Source organism: Drosophila mojavensis, unplaced genomic scaffold (genome assembly GCF_018153725.1).
Source record: "Drosophila mojavensis isolate 15081-1352.22 unplaced genomic scaffold, ASM1815372v1 contig_231, whole genome shotgun sequence".
NCBI classification, from domain to species: Eukaryota; Metazoa; Arthropoda; class Insecta; order Diptera; family Drosophilidae; genus Drosophila; species Drosophila mojavensis.
In genome coordinates this window covers 5209945-5224193 of record NW_025318772.1, presented here as the reverse complement: position 1 = coordinate 5224193, position 14249 = coordinate 5209945, and the positions used below count along the sequence as shown (strand labels likewise).

At 46.1% G+C, this 14249-nt stretch overlaps 5 protein-coding genes across 5 annotated transcripts in view; 2 read left to right on the top strand and 3 right to left on the bottom strand.

Annotated features, from left to right (window-relative positions):
* Positions 1–115: 115 nt before the first annotated feature.
* On the bottom strand, positions 116–1898 carry LOC6575008. Its single transcript, XM_044008136.1, has 2 exons — positions 1841–1898; positions 116–1787 (listed from the first exon to the last, which is right to left on the bottom strand). The coding sequence occupies exon 2, from the start codon at positions 1768–1770 to the stop codon at positions 358–360; it is 1413 nt and encodes a 470-aa protein (XP_043864071.1). The 5' UTR covers positions 1771–1787; positions 1841–1898; the 3' UTR covers positions 116–357.
* A 30-nt stretch (positions 1899–1928) lies between these two features.
* Positions 1929–3365, bottom strand: LOC26528156. The gene is made up of 2 exons (XM_015167785.3): positions 2375–3365; positions 1929–2308 (listed from the first exon to the last, which is right to left on the bottom strand). The coding sequence occupies exons 1-2, from the start codon at positions 3251–3253 to the stop codon at positions 2045–2047; spliced, it is 1143 nt and encodes a 380-aa protein (XP_015023271.1). The 5' UTR covers positions 3254–3365; the 3' UTR covers positions 1929–2044.
* A 95-nt stretch (positions 3366–3460) lies between these two features.
* On the top strand, positions 3461–9802 carry LOC6575006 (eIF-2-alpha kinase GCN2). Its single transcript, XM_002000994.4, has 11 exons — positions 3461–3881; positions 3943–4115; positions 4176–4681; positions 4738–5365; positions 5428–6012; positions 6074–6271; positions 6332–6540; positions 6600–6895; positions 6950–8002; positions 8065–9029; positions 9133–9802. Exons 1-11 carry the CDS (start codon positions 3825–3827, stop codon positions 9257–9259), a joined length of 4797 nt encoding a protein of 1598 aa, XP_002001030.1. The 5' UTR covers positions 3461–3824; the 3' UTR covers positions 9260–9802.
* Positions 9515–12614, bottom strand: LOC6575005 (polyribonucleotide nucleotidyltransferase 1, mitochondrial). The gene is made up of 4 exons (XM_002000993.4): positions 12228–12614; positions 11746–12165; positions 10457–11677; positions 9515–10397 (listed from the first exon to the last, which is right to left on the bottom strand). The coding sequence occupies exons 1-4, from the start codon at positions 12365–12367 to the stop codon at positions 9866–9868; spliced, it is 2313 nt and encodes a 770-aa protein (XP_002001029.1). The 5' UTR covers positions 12368–12614; the 3' UTR covers positions 9515–9865.
* A 611-nt stretch (positions 12615–13225) lies between these two features.
* LOC6575003 (G protein-coupled receptor kinase 2) overlaps positions 13226–14249 on the top strand; it is a 55091-nt gene continuing 54067 nt past the window's right edge. Inside the window, exon 1 of the mRNA XM_015167784.3 lies at positions 13226–13667. The gene's annotated coding sequence lies outside the window, so the exon portion shown is untranslated. The remainder of the gene's footprint in view (positions 13668–14249) is intronic.

The window sequence follows — 14249 nt, the reverse complement described above, 5'->3', positions numbered from 1 at the left end:
CAATAATATTTCAATTTATATAAATGTATATATACATATATGAATAATATATAAATTGTATTTTATGTATATTATATATTATACGTATACCCGTTGAAATCAAACTATGCTCTTGTGTCTTATCAATAACAAAACCATATTTATATATTTTACTTCAAGCTCAAAAAGAAGTTACGAATTGAAAAATCGATTTCCAAAGTTTTACAAATTTGGTGTATTTAGTTAGGTTTGCGACACTTTTGACTGATTGCTGTTTGAATCCATAAATCCATTGGTCCATTATTGCGAATATATCTGCTTGGCCAGTGAACAGATAACAGTGATCTACAAGAGGAAAGGCCCAGATTTCTGATCATTTTATATTCGACTTCTGTGCTCTCTTAAATTTGTTATCTCCTGTTGCTGTAAAGCCTCCTCAGCATTGAGAAGCTCGTAGTTCTTAGTGCTCATATATGTTGTCAAGGTGGGCGAGAACTGGCATCTTTTCACCTCTCGTTCGAGCTGCCGAAATTGCTTGAGTGCCTCTGCATAGTTGGCAGCCGCCACCAGATCCCTGCTGCTGTTCTTCATCAGCACACCGTGGGCATCTCCTCCGCTCTTGTCGTTGAGGATCCGGTAGGAGTTTAGCTGTTTACACATTTTCAAAAACTTCTGGCGATACTGCACATTGTAATGGCGTTCCATGCTGAGCTTCACCTCCGAAAACTTCGTGTCGATGCGATGGTACCAAGAGGCCAATTTGCTATAGTCCTCATGGGAGAGGTTCAACGGACGCGCACGGAACGGTATGTTGATCAAGCCAAGTTGAGAGGGTTGCTTGCACGATTCCATTGAGTGACTGCTGCTGCTGGTGCTGCTCACCTTTGTTATTATCTTGGAATCAACGGCCTTGGGCGTATCGGTATTCTCGTGGCTGGCACCAATGCTCGAGTAAACCAAGTTCGCCAGGTGTAGGAACTTGTGTATCTCGCATGTGGACTCCTTGTCCAAAGGCATCTCACACGTAATTAAGGTGCGCGTGGGTCGCTTTGGATCAAACGACTCCTTGATGCAATCGGTAAGCAGCGTGCTCTTACTGCGCCTGCCTTCCGAAAGTGCCTTGAAGAAATCGTTTATGTCCGTGCGATCGGTGCAGTCAAAGATATTATAGATCGACAGGAATAGCTGGTGTGACTTGTTGACGCCATCGGCGAGAACAAACTCCACATTGATGTGATCGTCGCCAGTGGCGCGCGAACGCAGCACAGCATACTCGTTATGCAGCCATTGGAACATCTCACGCGTTGTCTGCATCGTTCGTTTGCTGCTCTGTGCCCTGCTTCGGTGTGAGTTTAACAGCATGTTGACCATATCGAATTTGCGTACATCATAGTATTCCACATTGATGCCAAGCAGCTGGTAAGGCAGCTTGGCCAGTATCTTGTCCAAGTCGGAGACCAGCAGATGCGTCAACAGCTTAATGTTGTGCGAGCGACGAGGAGTCAGCCTTAGCATACAACCGGGACGCTGCTGTCGAATCATTTGCTCCAGCATATCGCTCAGCTCTAGCCGCATATGCCGATCGTCCTCATAGCCCACAGCGTCGAATTGAAGCTGATGATAGTAACGTGCCGACTTGCTCGTTTCCGTACCGTTCCGCGTGCGCAGCAGCAATGTGGTCTTGTCCATCAGCTTGACATCGCTATCGATCGGCGTATTCTTGTTACTGCTAGATAACTTGTGCATTGTGTCTGTTAGAGACACGATAACGCGATGGACCTTGTCACCCATTTCGATATGAAACGTTCCTGTAATTATTTTTACAATTTTTTTTTTTTTTTTTAGAGTATGTATTGCTTACGGAGAAAATTTTGATTAATGTTCGTAAATTGATGTGAAAAACGCTTCGATTTGGAGAACTACAACAAAGTTGACATGGAAGTTTGAAATAAATTATAAACTAAGTTTTTTTTTATTGCAATTTGCATCTGAGTGTTTATAATAATTTAAAATTTGATAATAAAGGTTGACAATAGCCGTATACAAAATTGGCAAAGCAAACATATTAATTGCGGGCAAGGTTCCCTACTAGGTTCCTTAAGTGACTAAGTTTCGACTCGGATGCACACAGGGTGGCGTACAATTCGTTGCGGTCTTTTAAAATCTGGCATTGAGTATAACTTAGTTGCTGCTCCTGCTGTATATACGTCAATAATTGATCATGTAATGATTGGAAACGATCGTTAATTTCCTGGTGGCAAACCTTCAACTCTTTTAGTAGTATCATAGCATCGGTTTTGGGCAAGTTAGCTGCCGGAGTAATGTTGAGCTGGTAATGGGCAATGGGAGAGCATTTAGTGCCGATTATGATTTGTAATATATTCGATTTACTCACAGCTTCTATACGGTCCTGAGAAGAGTCTTGTTTTCTATAGGCTAAGTGCGCCAAGCCAAGCAGCTGCACATTTTTGCAATTCACCTGACAGCCAGTGACCAGCACATGGCACACCAAGAGCATATACAAAGGCTTATTGCTGTTCTCCTCAGCCGCTTGACGTATGTACGTTGTCAACTCCGTGACTGAAAGGGCGGCCGTGAGAGGGTCATGGCTTAAATAGCAGCGCAGACCGCACAGAGTGCCAATGCACATCTCCTCTATGGCTACGAGCAGAATGTGGAACTTGACTGTAAACCGAGCTCCGTGGCTCTTACTGGCAACCATATATTGGACTTCCAGTGCCTCATGACCCATGGCGACGGCAGTGCGCATCCGATACTCATTTAGCAGCCAACCCATCAAATGTTTGATGTCACAGAAATTGCATTGTGTGTCCAAGCCATTGGGACTGGCGCCTTCAACTAGCTGCTTGTAGCGAATAGCGCAACTTTCCAGTTGCAAGGATTCCTGCTGAAGCTTCACATTGACTTGAATGATGAGCGTGTCGACGAGAAACATCAAGTGATAGCCACGCTCAGCAGACAGATGCATAAGCAGGCAATCCTTACGATCCATGAATAGGGTGTGAAGTAGTGTACTTATCTCACGCTCTCTGTGTTCATCATTTTTCTGAGAAGAGAGCGCATCAAAGTGCAGTTTCTGCGCCACAAACACCTGAGGTTTGCCCGAATTTTGACTGCACAAAAGTCGCAAAGTTTTATCATTCAAGACGCTGACTTCGCCGCCATATTGGAAGAATTCTGTTTTCCCTGTACCATTTGATTGTTTTTTATTTGGTGTTTGGTTGAGGTACACTACAACTCGTGTTTGTACCATTTTTACATAAATAAATTGGTTAAAAACAAAATAAAATAAATTAACACAAAATATTGCGAAATATAATTTGTCGCAGACAAAACACCGTTACATTGTCATGATACCAGAGTGACCGTATTTTAATTTTTTTTAAATACTCAAAAATGTTATGCACAAAGTATCGATGTTGCTGGAAAGTCTATGTTATCTGGCAAACAAGTAATGTTAAGTGTTATACAGCTGGTTAACTACGCACACACAACACGCGAGTGAAAACTTTTAATGAAAAGAGCAACAAGTTGCCATTTTTACGCAACTAAACCACGTTTACCAATAATCAACATTAACTCGACACACTTTGGATGTAAAGGCAAGCTTATAAGCCATGCAGAAACTTGCCAACAATGAAACAGCTGCTATCGCAGAAAAAATACACCGGCTGCAACATTCATAACAAAAAACAGACGCACACATGCACATGTAAATACACCAACACAGACGGCGAGACTCCAGTATTTTTTTTAATTCACACTGCAACCGCGAAGACGTGAACTTTTTTTTATTGAGATTTGATGAACAAGTTTACAGTTAAATGGCAGCGAAGGAATCATTTCGCGAACGACAAACACAGGAACTGGAGGTTATAAAAGTAAGTTTCATTGATACAAACCCTACTGAAATATGATGAAATAAACGCCGGCCATTTCCAGTCCATATTCGGCGGCGATGTGGAAGACCTAAGACCTCAGAGCAATGCGTCGCAGTGGAAGCCTACAGACATACGCATACTCCTAACTCCATTGCGAGACTCTTCTAATGGCTTGCCACAGGCCTATGTCTGCACTAAGCTCCACGTGACATGCCCATCCAAATATCCAAAGGTGTAAGTTGGGTTTTATCACCGGGTTATTTTAAATTAACTAATCTTTGGATTGTTGTATAGCGCGCCCAAAATAGTGCTGGAGGAGTCCAAAGGCATATCGGATCAGCTGTTGGAGGAACTGCTCGCCCAGCTGCAGGCGCAATCTCAGGAGCTGCTGGGCGAGGTCATGATTTACGAGCTGGCGCAGACGGTTCGCGATTTTCTGCTGCAGCACAACAAACCACCGAAGGGTTCATTCTATGACGAAATGCTGCAGGCCAAGCAAAAGCGAGAACAGGAGGAAAAGGACTTGCAAAGGCAAAAGGAAACCATAGAGCGGCAAACTCTAATGGATGAGGTGGAGCGCCGCAAAGAAATATTCAAAACTGAGGCCAAGCGACGCGGCGAACCAAGACGCAGCATGAGCGAGTCCAACAATCGTCATCCCAGCTCTTCGGAAAGCTCTGAAAACTCCTCTCCCTACTATCGCGGCTACACATATCCCAACAAGTGCCTGGATCATCGAAATACAGAAATGCTCTCCTTTTATAAGGTGGGCCGACAAATTCAACGTGCCTGTTGCTTGGGTAAGTATTACCACTACTATCAACTAGGCTTGAAGCTTACTCTTTCGCACTTTCAGGTCATTCGCAGCGTGGTTGTATCGCCTACACCGGCGTCGATGTGCATTCCGGCCAGCTGCTGTACCTTACCGAGTGGAACATCAAGTATTCACAGATAGAGCAGCCATGCAGTGCTAATGGGAAGTGCCACTGGAGCTCCGAGTCCAAGTGCTTGGGTAATCATCGAGTGGATGAACTGATATCCTCCATAGAGAAACAGGTGGCAACTTTGGCACAGTTGCAACACAAGAATCTCATTCAATACGAATGTGTGCTCTGCATCAAACGCAAGGAGGGCTTGCTGGTCTATCTGGTGCAGGACTTTCTGCTAGGCACAAGTGTTTATAGCATCTCCTCTACGCTGGGCTGGTGCATGGATGGTGCTCGCATGGTGGCACGCGGTGTATTGGAAGCCCTGGTATTCCTGCACAACAAGGGAGTCTCGCATAGCCATTTGCTTGACAGCACAGTGTTTATGGACAATGCTGGAAACATACGTTGTACGGACTTCTCGCTGGTTCCCAACTTGCTTGAGCTGATTGGAGGAATTGACCAAGGCAGCAATCGTGGCGATTTGCCAGCATTAGGTGCACTCGTCGAAGCACTGATGCCCACCCATAGCTGCGAGATGCGTGATTTCGTCGATAAGTAAGATAAGCTCAAGTAAAAGACAAAGTGCATATTTTTAATAATAATTCTAACCATTCTAGGTGCAATTCGGATCGTACCTTGTCCGCCTCTGAGCTACTGGAGCATCCCTTTCTACGGACCTACGTGGACAACGCACAGCAGCACCTCACGCTGCAGCATACGCAGAATCGTACTTCTCTATTGCCCAGATCCGAGCAAGCTGTAGCCGTGCAACGTGGTGTGGTACCCTTTCAAATACCCACTTTAGCGCTGAGCCAGTCTCGATTGCGCACCGAGTTCGAGGTGCTCATGTATTTGGGCAAAGGCGCCTTTGGGGATGTGCTAAAGGTTCGCAATATACTGGACAATCGGGAGTATGCCATCAAACGTATACCACTGCCCGCCCGCAGTCGCCAGCTGTACAAGAAGATGACTCGCGAGGTGGAGCTACTATCGCGCCTAAATCATGAGAATGTGGTGCGCTATTTCAACAGCTGGATTGAAAGTGTTAGCGATGCAGATGCCGCTGAATTGGACAAAATGCTGGGTGGCGATTGGTCGCAGAGTCAGGAGTTGAGCACAAAGCCAGCAAAATCACCGCAGCTTGGAATGACCGTTGAAGAGGAAGAGACAGAGAGCTCGTCGAGCATGTGGAATGGTTACATGTAAATAGTTGGTCCTAAAACAATTTGAATTCTTTACAATTTATTTCACATTTTGTGGCAGAGCCAATATGGATGACTCTGACTCCGATGGCATTGAGTTTGTGGACTCAAATGGCAAAGTAGCCGTTTACGACAACGACGATGAGAGTGAAGATACCGAGAAAGATGATGCACTGCAGCACAATCAAGGCAATTCGCCGCGCCCACAGATGCAAGTAATGTACATTCAAATGGAGTTTTGCGAGAAATGCACACTACGGTTAGCTTAATGAATACATTTCCTAGAAAACTTGTCCTGAAATGAACTCTGTTTTTTTAGCACCGCCATCGACGATAATCTCTATGAGAACACAGATCGGCTGTGGCGCTTGTTTCGAGAGATTGCCGAGGGCTTGTCGCACATACATCAACAAGGCATTATACATCGGGACCTAAAGCCGGTCAACATATTCTTGGACTCGCATGATCAAATTAAAATCGGCGATTTTGGTCTGGCTACCACGAGCTTTCTAGCGCTACAAGCGCATGGTATGTGAGCACGTTTAGCAATATATCAATGTGACTGACTGATTGTGTGCTGTTTTTAGCCGAGTATCCGTCACATTCAACCGTTCAGCATGTAACCTCGACTGAGGAAGGTACCGGCACGGGTAAGGTAGGCACTACGCTTTATGTGGCACCAGAGCTGACGGGCAATGCCTCCAAGTCCGTATACAATCAAAAGGTAGACATGTACACGCTTGGCATTATACTGTTCGAAATGTGTCAGCCGCCCTTTGATACAAGTATGGAACGCGCACAGACAATAATGGCTTTAAGAAATCCGTCCATAGTCATACCGAAGAGCATGTTGCAGGATCCCAAATACGAGAAGACGGTCAAGGTGAGATATAGATGGGTAAATCTTATAGAAAACTAAAATAATTTCTATTGTCAGATGTTGCGCTGGCTGCTTAACCACGATCCTGCTCAACGACCAACAGCCGAGGAGCTGCTTGTCTCGGACCTGGTGCCTCCTGCTGAGCTAGAGGCTAATGAGTTACAGGAGATGCTGCGGCATGCCTTGGCCAATCCACAAAGCAAAGCCTACAAGAATCTTGTCGCGCGTTGTCTGCAACAGGAAAGCGACGCAGTACTGGAGCACACCTACCATCTAAGCAGTAGCCGTGCTATGAAATCATGGAACTCGGCCATTGTTATTGATGACATAGTTTCGCTCAATCCGCTCATCGAATTTGTCAAAGCTAAAGTAGTCAATGTGTTTCGCAAACACGGCGCTATTGAGGTAGACTCGCCATTGTTGTCACCGCTATCTTCGCGCAACAGCCACTCCAGTGCCAATAGCAACGCCGTTCATCTAATGACCCACTCTGGTTCGGTGGTGCTGCTGCCCACCGATTTGCGTACTCAATTTGCGCGGCACGTGACCATGAATGGGGTGAATCTCATACGTCGCTATTGCGTGGATCGTGTTTATCGCGAGGAGCGCGTCTTCAATTTTCATCCGAAACAGAATTACGAATGCTGCTTCGATATCATAACCCCTAGCACAAGTAGCCAGCTGGTGGATGCGGAGCTGCTCTCACTGGCATTCGAAATAATCAACGAGCTGCCCCGACTGCGTGAGCGAAACATCGCCATACGAATGAATCATACAAATTTGCTGCGCTCTATTCTAATATTTTGCAATGTGCCCAAGTCGCAGTATAGCTCACTCTTCGAAGGATTGCTGGACTTCATTGAGGGGCGAATTTCACGTTTTCAGTTTCATTCCAGCATCACGGCGATCATGGAAAAGTCGCGTACATCGGCACAGACCTTGATGGACATGATGCTAGCAAACTTTCTGCTCACTGGTTCCAGGAGCAGCGTGGATGAATCTGCTTTGAAATCACTGATGCGCGGCAAGGGTGAAGCAGCTTCCTTGGCACGCGGCGCTTTACGTGAACTGGAAACCGTAATTGGACTAGCTTACAGTCTCGGCGTGACGGTGAGTATTTCCTTGACCTGGCGTGAGTGTGAATTTTTACGATTATCATTGCTTACCCACAGTGTCCGATAAACATTTGGGCTGGGCTTCCTATTAACTTTGAAAGTGCCAGTACCGGTGGCATTGTCTGGCAAATGACCGCCGACCTTAAACCAAATCGTTCCGGACAGCCCTCTGTGCTGGCTATGGGCCAGCGTTATGATGCCATGCTGCATGACTTTCAAAAACAGGCGCAGAGCTTTAATGCGGCGTTGCCGACGCGTGGCATGCTCAGCGGTGCGGGACTCACCTTGTCTTTGGACAAACTGGTTGCTGCCGTGGGCAAGGATTATGCCAAAGACTGTCGTGCCATCGATATTGGCATTTGCGTGTGTGGCACACGGCCCCCGCTCAAGGATGTCACTTATATCATGCGTCTACTCTGGTCCGTGGGCATACGTTGCGGCATCGTGGAGACCGTCGGTAGTGGCGGTGACGAGGCGCAGGACCTGTCACGTCTGGGTGCACTGCACGTCATATTGGTCGCAGAGAATGGGGCATTGCGTGTGCGTTCCTTTGATCGTGACCGCTTCCAGGAGCGCCATTTGACTCGTGCGGAGCTGGTCGAATTCATACAGAAAATGCAGCGCAGCGAGGCCATCAATGGGGGAACGGTTGGCGGAGGTCCAGACTTTACCAGTCAACTCTCCAGCATGAGCAGCAGTGGCGGTGGCAGCGGGCGTGGTGAGAGTGGCGTCAGCTTGTCAGCGTCCAATGTGACTATCAAAAACAGCTACAGTCAACTGCCGTCTGTGCAGGTAACATTCCTAACCCACGACAAGCCCACAGCCAACTATCGAAGGCGATTGGAAAATCAGGTTGCGCAGCAAATGAGCTCAACGCTGTCGCAGTTCATCAAAAAGGAATCCTTTGAGGTGCTAGTGGTGGAGTTACCCCCAGCAGTGGTAAATGCCATAGTTGGTGCCATCAATCCCAGAGTGTTGCGGAAAAAAGAGACTGAACCCGAAATGACTTTTGTGATCGAAAGGTAAGAAATCCTCTGATGATCTTAGAAGTATTTCTGATCTTCTGGGGAAGTATGTCAATAGACTCTGATTCGACAGTATTAATTAGCATATTTTGATTTCCAGATTTCCGAAATACAAACGTTATATATCGGAAATATACGAGGAGATCGTGGACCATTTGAATGATGCCAAGACACCAATTGTGGCCTTGTACAGCATTTCCGATTCCTACTATCGAGTTATCATCTAGATGCTGTTTGTACACTATCGTATCCTAGCTGTGTGATACTGTGACAAAATACCGATTTATTCAAACCAAGTTATGAATAAGTTTTAAGTTAATTGAAATTATTTTGCAATAATTCTAAGATTAGAGTTTTAATGCTCTGTACTCAGAGGCCGATTTATACTTATTTTACAAACAGTTTCTTTTTTATTTATTTATTTTTTTTGAATATGAACAAAACTAGGCAAAGATGAATAAAATATTGGATTCGTAGCAATATTTTTGTAATCCACGTTATTTCACGGCCTAGCCAACAGATTTATTTCAAATAAAATATCTTTGGCATTTAAGTTATAAATGAGTTCCGAATGCCAATACAAATTTAAAATTGTATAATCTTAAGTTTCCTGCGGATGCAATAATCCACTTTCATCGTACCAAATTTCTTAAACTGTACATTCAAATGTATGCTAAAGAACTACTACAGATAGCTCGTATTTAAGTTGATTTGTTTACTGTACATACACGAAATTTATAACTTAAAATATAATCGCATGTTTAACAACAGATTAACAACATTCTAAACTGTACAACACTACAAGGGATCAGCAGGGCCAACTTCGTGCAAGCTCAGGAGCTGGTTTCCCCGGATGCCGCCTTGTTCAGACTGCGTGCAATGCCCACGGCGGGGCCCTGCAGCACTTTGCGCGAGAGCCGCATAAACCCGGAGACGGGATCTCGGCCAAAGTACTTGACCTGTATTTCCTGGCCTACCTCCAAACCTAACGCCGACGGATGCGCAATCTTCCGCTGATCCAGCTGCGAGTTATGCAGCAGTGCTGGGGGCATGCCGGGATACAATATAACCATGACACCTGTATCCCGCAGCTCGGTGATTGTGGCAGTGTAAATTCCACCGAATTCCAAATCCGGTACACGTTCCTTGTGCATGTATCCTTCGATCATCTCTTTGGCTTCATCCATCGCCGCTTGGGACGGAGCAAAAACCGTAAAATTGCTGTCGTCGGAAGGGGTCAGAGTGGTGCCCGTTTCGAGGTAGATGCGCTTCATGTGCAGTCCGCTGGGTCCAATTAGCTGCGAGCGTTGATGTGGCTCGACAACGAGATTTTCACTAACTGGCCAGCAATCCTTGCGGTATTTGCTTCAGAAAATGAGAACCAAAGGTTAGAAAAGAGACAGTCAAGATGTTGGTGCACTTACCGTGGCTCCCTGATTGTTTCGCCCATGATATCTAGTATTTTGGACTTGGCATCTGTGGCCTTTTGCAACGATTCCATAACGACCTTAAGCGGTATGCCAGGTATCTTTAGATCCGCTTGAATGGCAGTGAATCCTTTGCGTGTGCCCGCCACTTTCATGTCCATGTCGCCCATGTAGTCTTCAATGCCCAGTATGTCAGTCAAAATGCGATAGTCCTGCAGATGTTTCGTGTCATTGTTCTCATACTTGGTGACCAAACCAATGGCCACACCGGCGGCAGGCGCAGTGATCGGTACACCGGCATCCATCAGCGCTAGCGAACCGCCGCACACGCTGGCCATGCTGCTAGAACCATTTGACTCCAGCACTTCTGACGTCAGGCGAACCGTGAACGGATAATCGTTTGGCAGCGTGGGCAATAAGGAACGTTCAGCTAGAGCACCATGACCGAGCTCACGGCGTCCTAGTGGTCCAATGCGGCCCACCTCGCCTGTGGCATATGGAGGGAACTCGTAGTGGAGCATAAAGTTTTTCGCCTTCAGTCCACCGCTGTCCAACGCCGCCAACGTGTCCAGCTTCATGGCGCTCTCCGGCGAGTCGAGGCTGACGGTGCAGAAGACCTGCGTCTGGCCACGTTGAAATAAGGCGGAGCCATGCAACGGTTTGTACATGTCCACCTGGCAGTTTATTTTGCGCAGGCTGTCGTAGTCCCGGCCATCGCATCTTCGATTGCTCTCGAAGATCAATTCTCGGAAAATCTCTCGACAGGCATTGTTAAACTCTTCTCCGATGGCAGCGGGATCTAGGTCTGGATAGGAGGACCACACCTTGTCAATGACATTCGCACGCACCTCGTTGACGGCGGTATCGCGCGAGATTTTGTCATGTGACGCATCCTGGAAGATTTCTCGAAGCCGCATCTCGCACATGCTCTTCACTGCTTGCACCAGCTCTGCCTGTGGCTCGGGCAGTTCATCAACATCACGTTTCTGTCGTCCATAGGCCTTCTGGAGTCGTTCAATTTCGTGTATTATGAACTGCGCCTCACGCGTGCCCTGCTTAATGGCCTTCAGCAGATCCTGCATCAGGACTACATTGCCCTTGCCCTCCAGCATAACCACCAGATTCTGCTTGGTGGCCGATACCACTAAATCCAGTTGAGAAGATTGTAGCTCACGTCTTGTCGGATTAATCAGCACCTCGCCATCACTGAGGCCAACTCTGAAAGGATCCCATGGGGAATCCAATTAGAATGATTTTTTATATAAAGTAATTACACAACTCCTTACCGCACAGCGCCTATGGGTCCATTCCAGGGTATGTCGCTTAATGAGAGTGCCATGGATGCCGCATTAATGGCTAGCACGTCGGGTGAGTGTACCGCATCCATAGCTAGCATGTTGCACACCAGCTGCGTTTCATTGCGATAGTCCTTGGCAAAGAGTGGACGCAGCGAACGATCTATAAGACGCGCCGACAGTATCTCCTTTTCCGATGGTCCCAACTCGCGGCGCATAAAGTTCATCGGTATGCGGCCAGAGGCAGCGTTTTTCAGTCGATAGTCCACCACGAGGGGCATGAAATTCTGTCCAGGCGTTGGCTTCGCCTTGGCTACGGCAGTGACCATAACCGCTGTGTCGCCCATTTGACAAACTGCAGTGCCATTGGCAAAACGCGCCAGCTTGCCCGAGCTAATGGTCATTTTACGCCTGCCGAAGAAGTTATTATGAAATTAAGTACTTATTTTCGAATGGTTTGAACAGCGCCTTACCCATTGCTGAAACTGACCTCCACGGAGGGCACATCGTTGTTGCTGTTGCTTTGTAGGCAACGTCGGTTCATTAAACGCGCTCCAGCATTGCATTTCAAGCGGTAGTTTAGCAATTTTAAAACTTTTCTCGTAATAATCATGGCTCGAAGCGCGCGAGTTATCTAAAATTTGCCGGTTATCTGCGGCTAGAACGAACCTCGTGTAACCTCCGCGTGAAGAAGTTTAATTCATCAACAATGTATACAACTAACGTTAGGCGGTACTAAAACAGGCTTTAAAAAAATTAATAAAGCTTCATTGTCAACTTTTCTTCATAGTAATAATAGAAAATAATCTTATTTCCTATTTATTGCTAACTCTTGTGACGTCACAAGAATAAAATTACGAAAGGAATCGATTACAAATGTCTAACAGAATTATTTCGACTATGTTGGAAAGACTTATCGAAATGCAGCCATGTTGACCAAAACAGTCTGTTAATACTAGCAGAGTTCTGTAAGTTACACCATGTTAAAAACTGCGCCTGTTAATTAACAGCATTTGTGTTACGAACGGACGTGGGTGTATACCTCTTTTTTCTAGCGCGGACGTATAAATTATTTAAAAGTCTTGTTAATTAATACGCGTACGAGCCGCAACTAATTTAAATTGAACGTGCGTGCTGTGCAAGCCAATTAAATCAAGTGCTTTACATTTTTGGCATTCTGTGCTCGATCGCCGCGCTCTTGCTCTTTCGTGTGTGTAAGTGTGAGTTTGCTGCGCGCAAGTAAAGTGTGCGTTTGTGTGTGCAAGTGCTTGTAAGTGTGCGTTTTGTTGGCCAAAAGCAAAAAGCAAAGAGAGCCGCTATAGTCGCAGCAGCAGCAGCAACAACAACAAAATAAGAAAAACCAAAATCGACAAATGCGGTCAAATTGAAAAGAAAAACAACAAATATAGTATTGGTGTCGGACAACAACAGCACCAGCACCAGCAACAACAACAACAACAGCAGCAAACAGAAGCATAAGCAGAAGCAGAAGCAGAAGCAAAGCAAAGCAAAGGAAAGCAAAAGCAAACCAAAAAAGCAAACGCAAAACTTGCCGAGAAAGCGTGCCGCCTGTGTCGACGTCAACGTAGACGCCGCAACCTCTGCCGCTGCCGCTGCCGGTGACGCCGTCGCGTGTGTGAAAAGCCGGAAAATTGTTTCGATTGGCATTCTCGTTACAAATACCCTTTCCAATCGCATTGCTTTAATTTGTTTATGCTCAGCTACGGCTGCTTCTATCGCTGCCGCTTCCGAAATTGCGCCTGTTCTGCGAGTTGGACGATTTGCCTTATCAACGGCGCCCCGTTATCAGTCACATTCTGATTCCAAATACCAAAGCACGTACTAAAACCTAAACACAAGCTGCTGCCTCAACGGAAACAACAACAAAATTAAGACCCCAAAGCAAATACAAGGTAAAGCCTGCTAGCCCAACCCAGTCAACAACCTTAACGCCCTCTTCTCAAATATATGAATAAAACAATAACCAGCACCACCGATTGCAACGGTTGCATCCGGCTGCCCAATACACTGTTCCCGTTGTAATTGCCATTAAAGTGTGCCCAAAAATTAATTTCCTTTCAGTTCTTGTAAAGATCTGTTTTCTGTCTATGCGATTAATGGATTACATAATATTCTTGATCTAATATCAGTCCCAGTCCGAAATAGCGAGCTTCAGCTGTGTGTGCATGCATTCAAAACCTATATACTTCGATTAAGCTCATTAACAGGGCATCATCAATTCAGCTGCACCCATTTAGCTGCCGCCTTTTAATTGTCACACCTCATTAGCTGGCCTGGCAGCGCCTGCTGCATAAGTGCTTTAAAGTATTTACTGTAATTTACACGCCGTCTGTCCCGCTTTGCCCCAGCCCCGACGATGGACAACGCAATTTCATTAAGTTAATCGATGCCCCTTTGATGCTGCTGTTGCACAGGCATTGAGTGCTTTATGGCCTGCCACAGCTACAGCCACAGCCACATCGACTCGCTGGCTC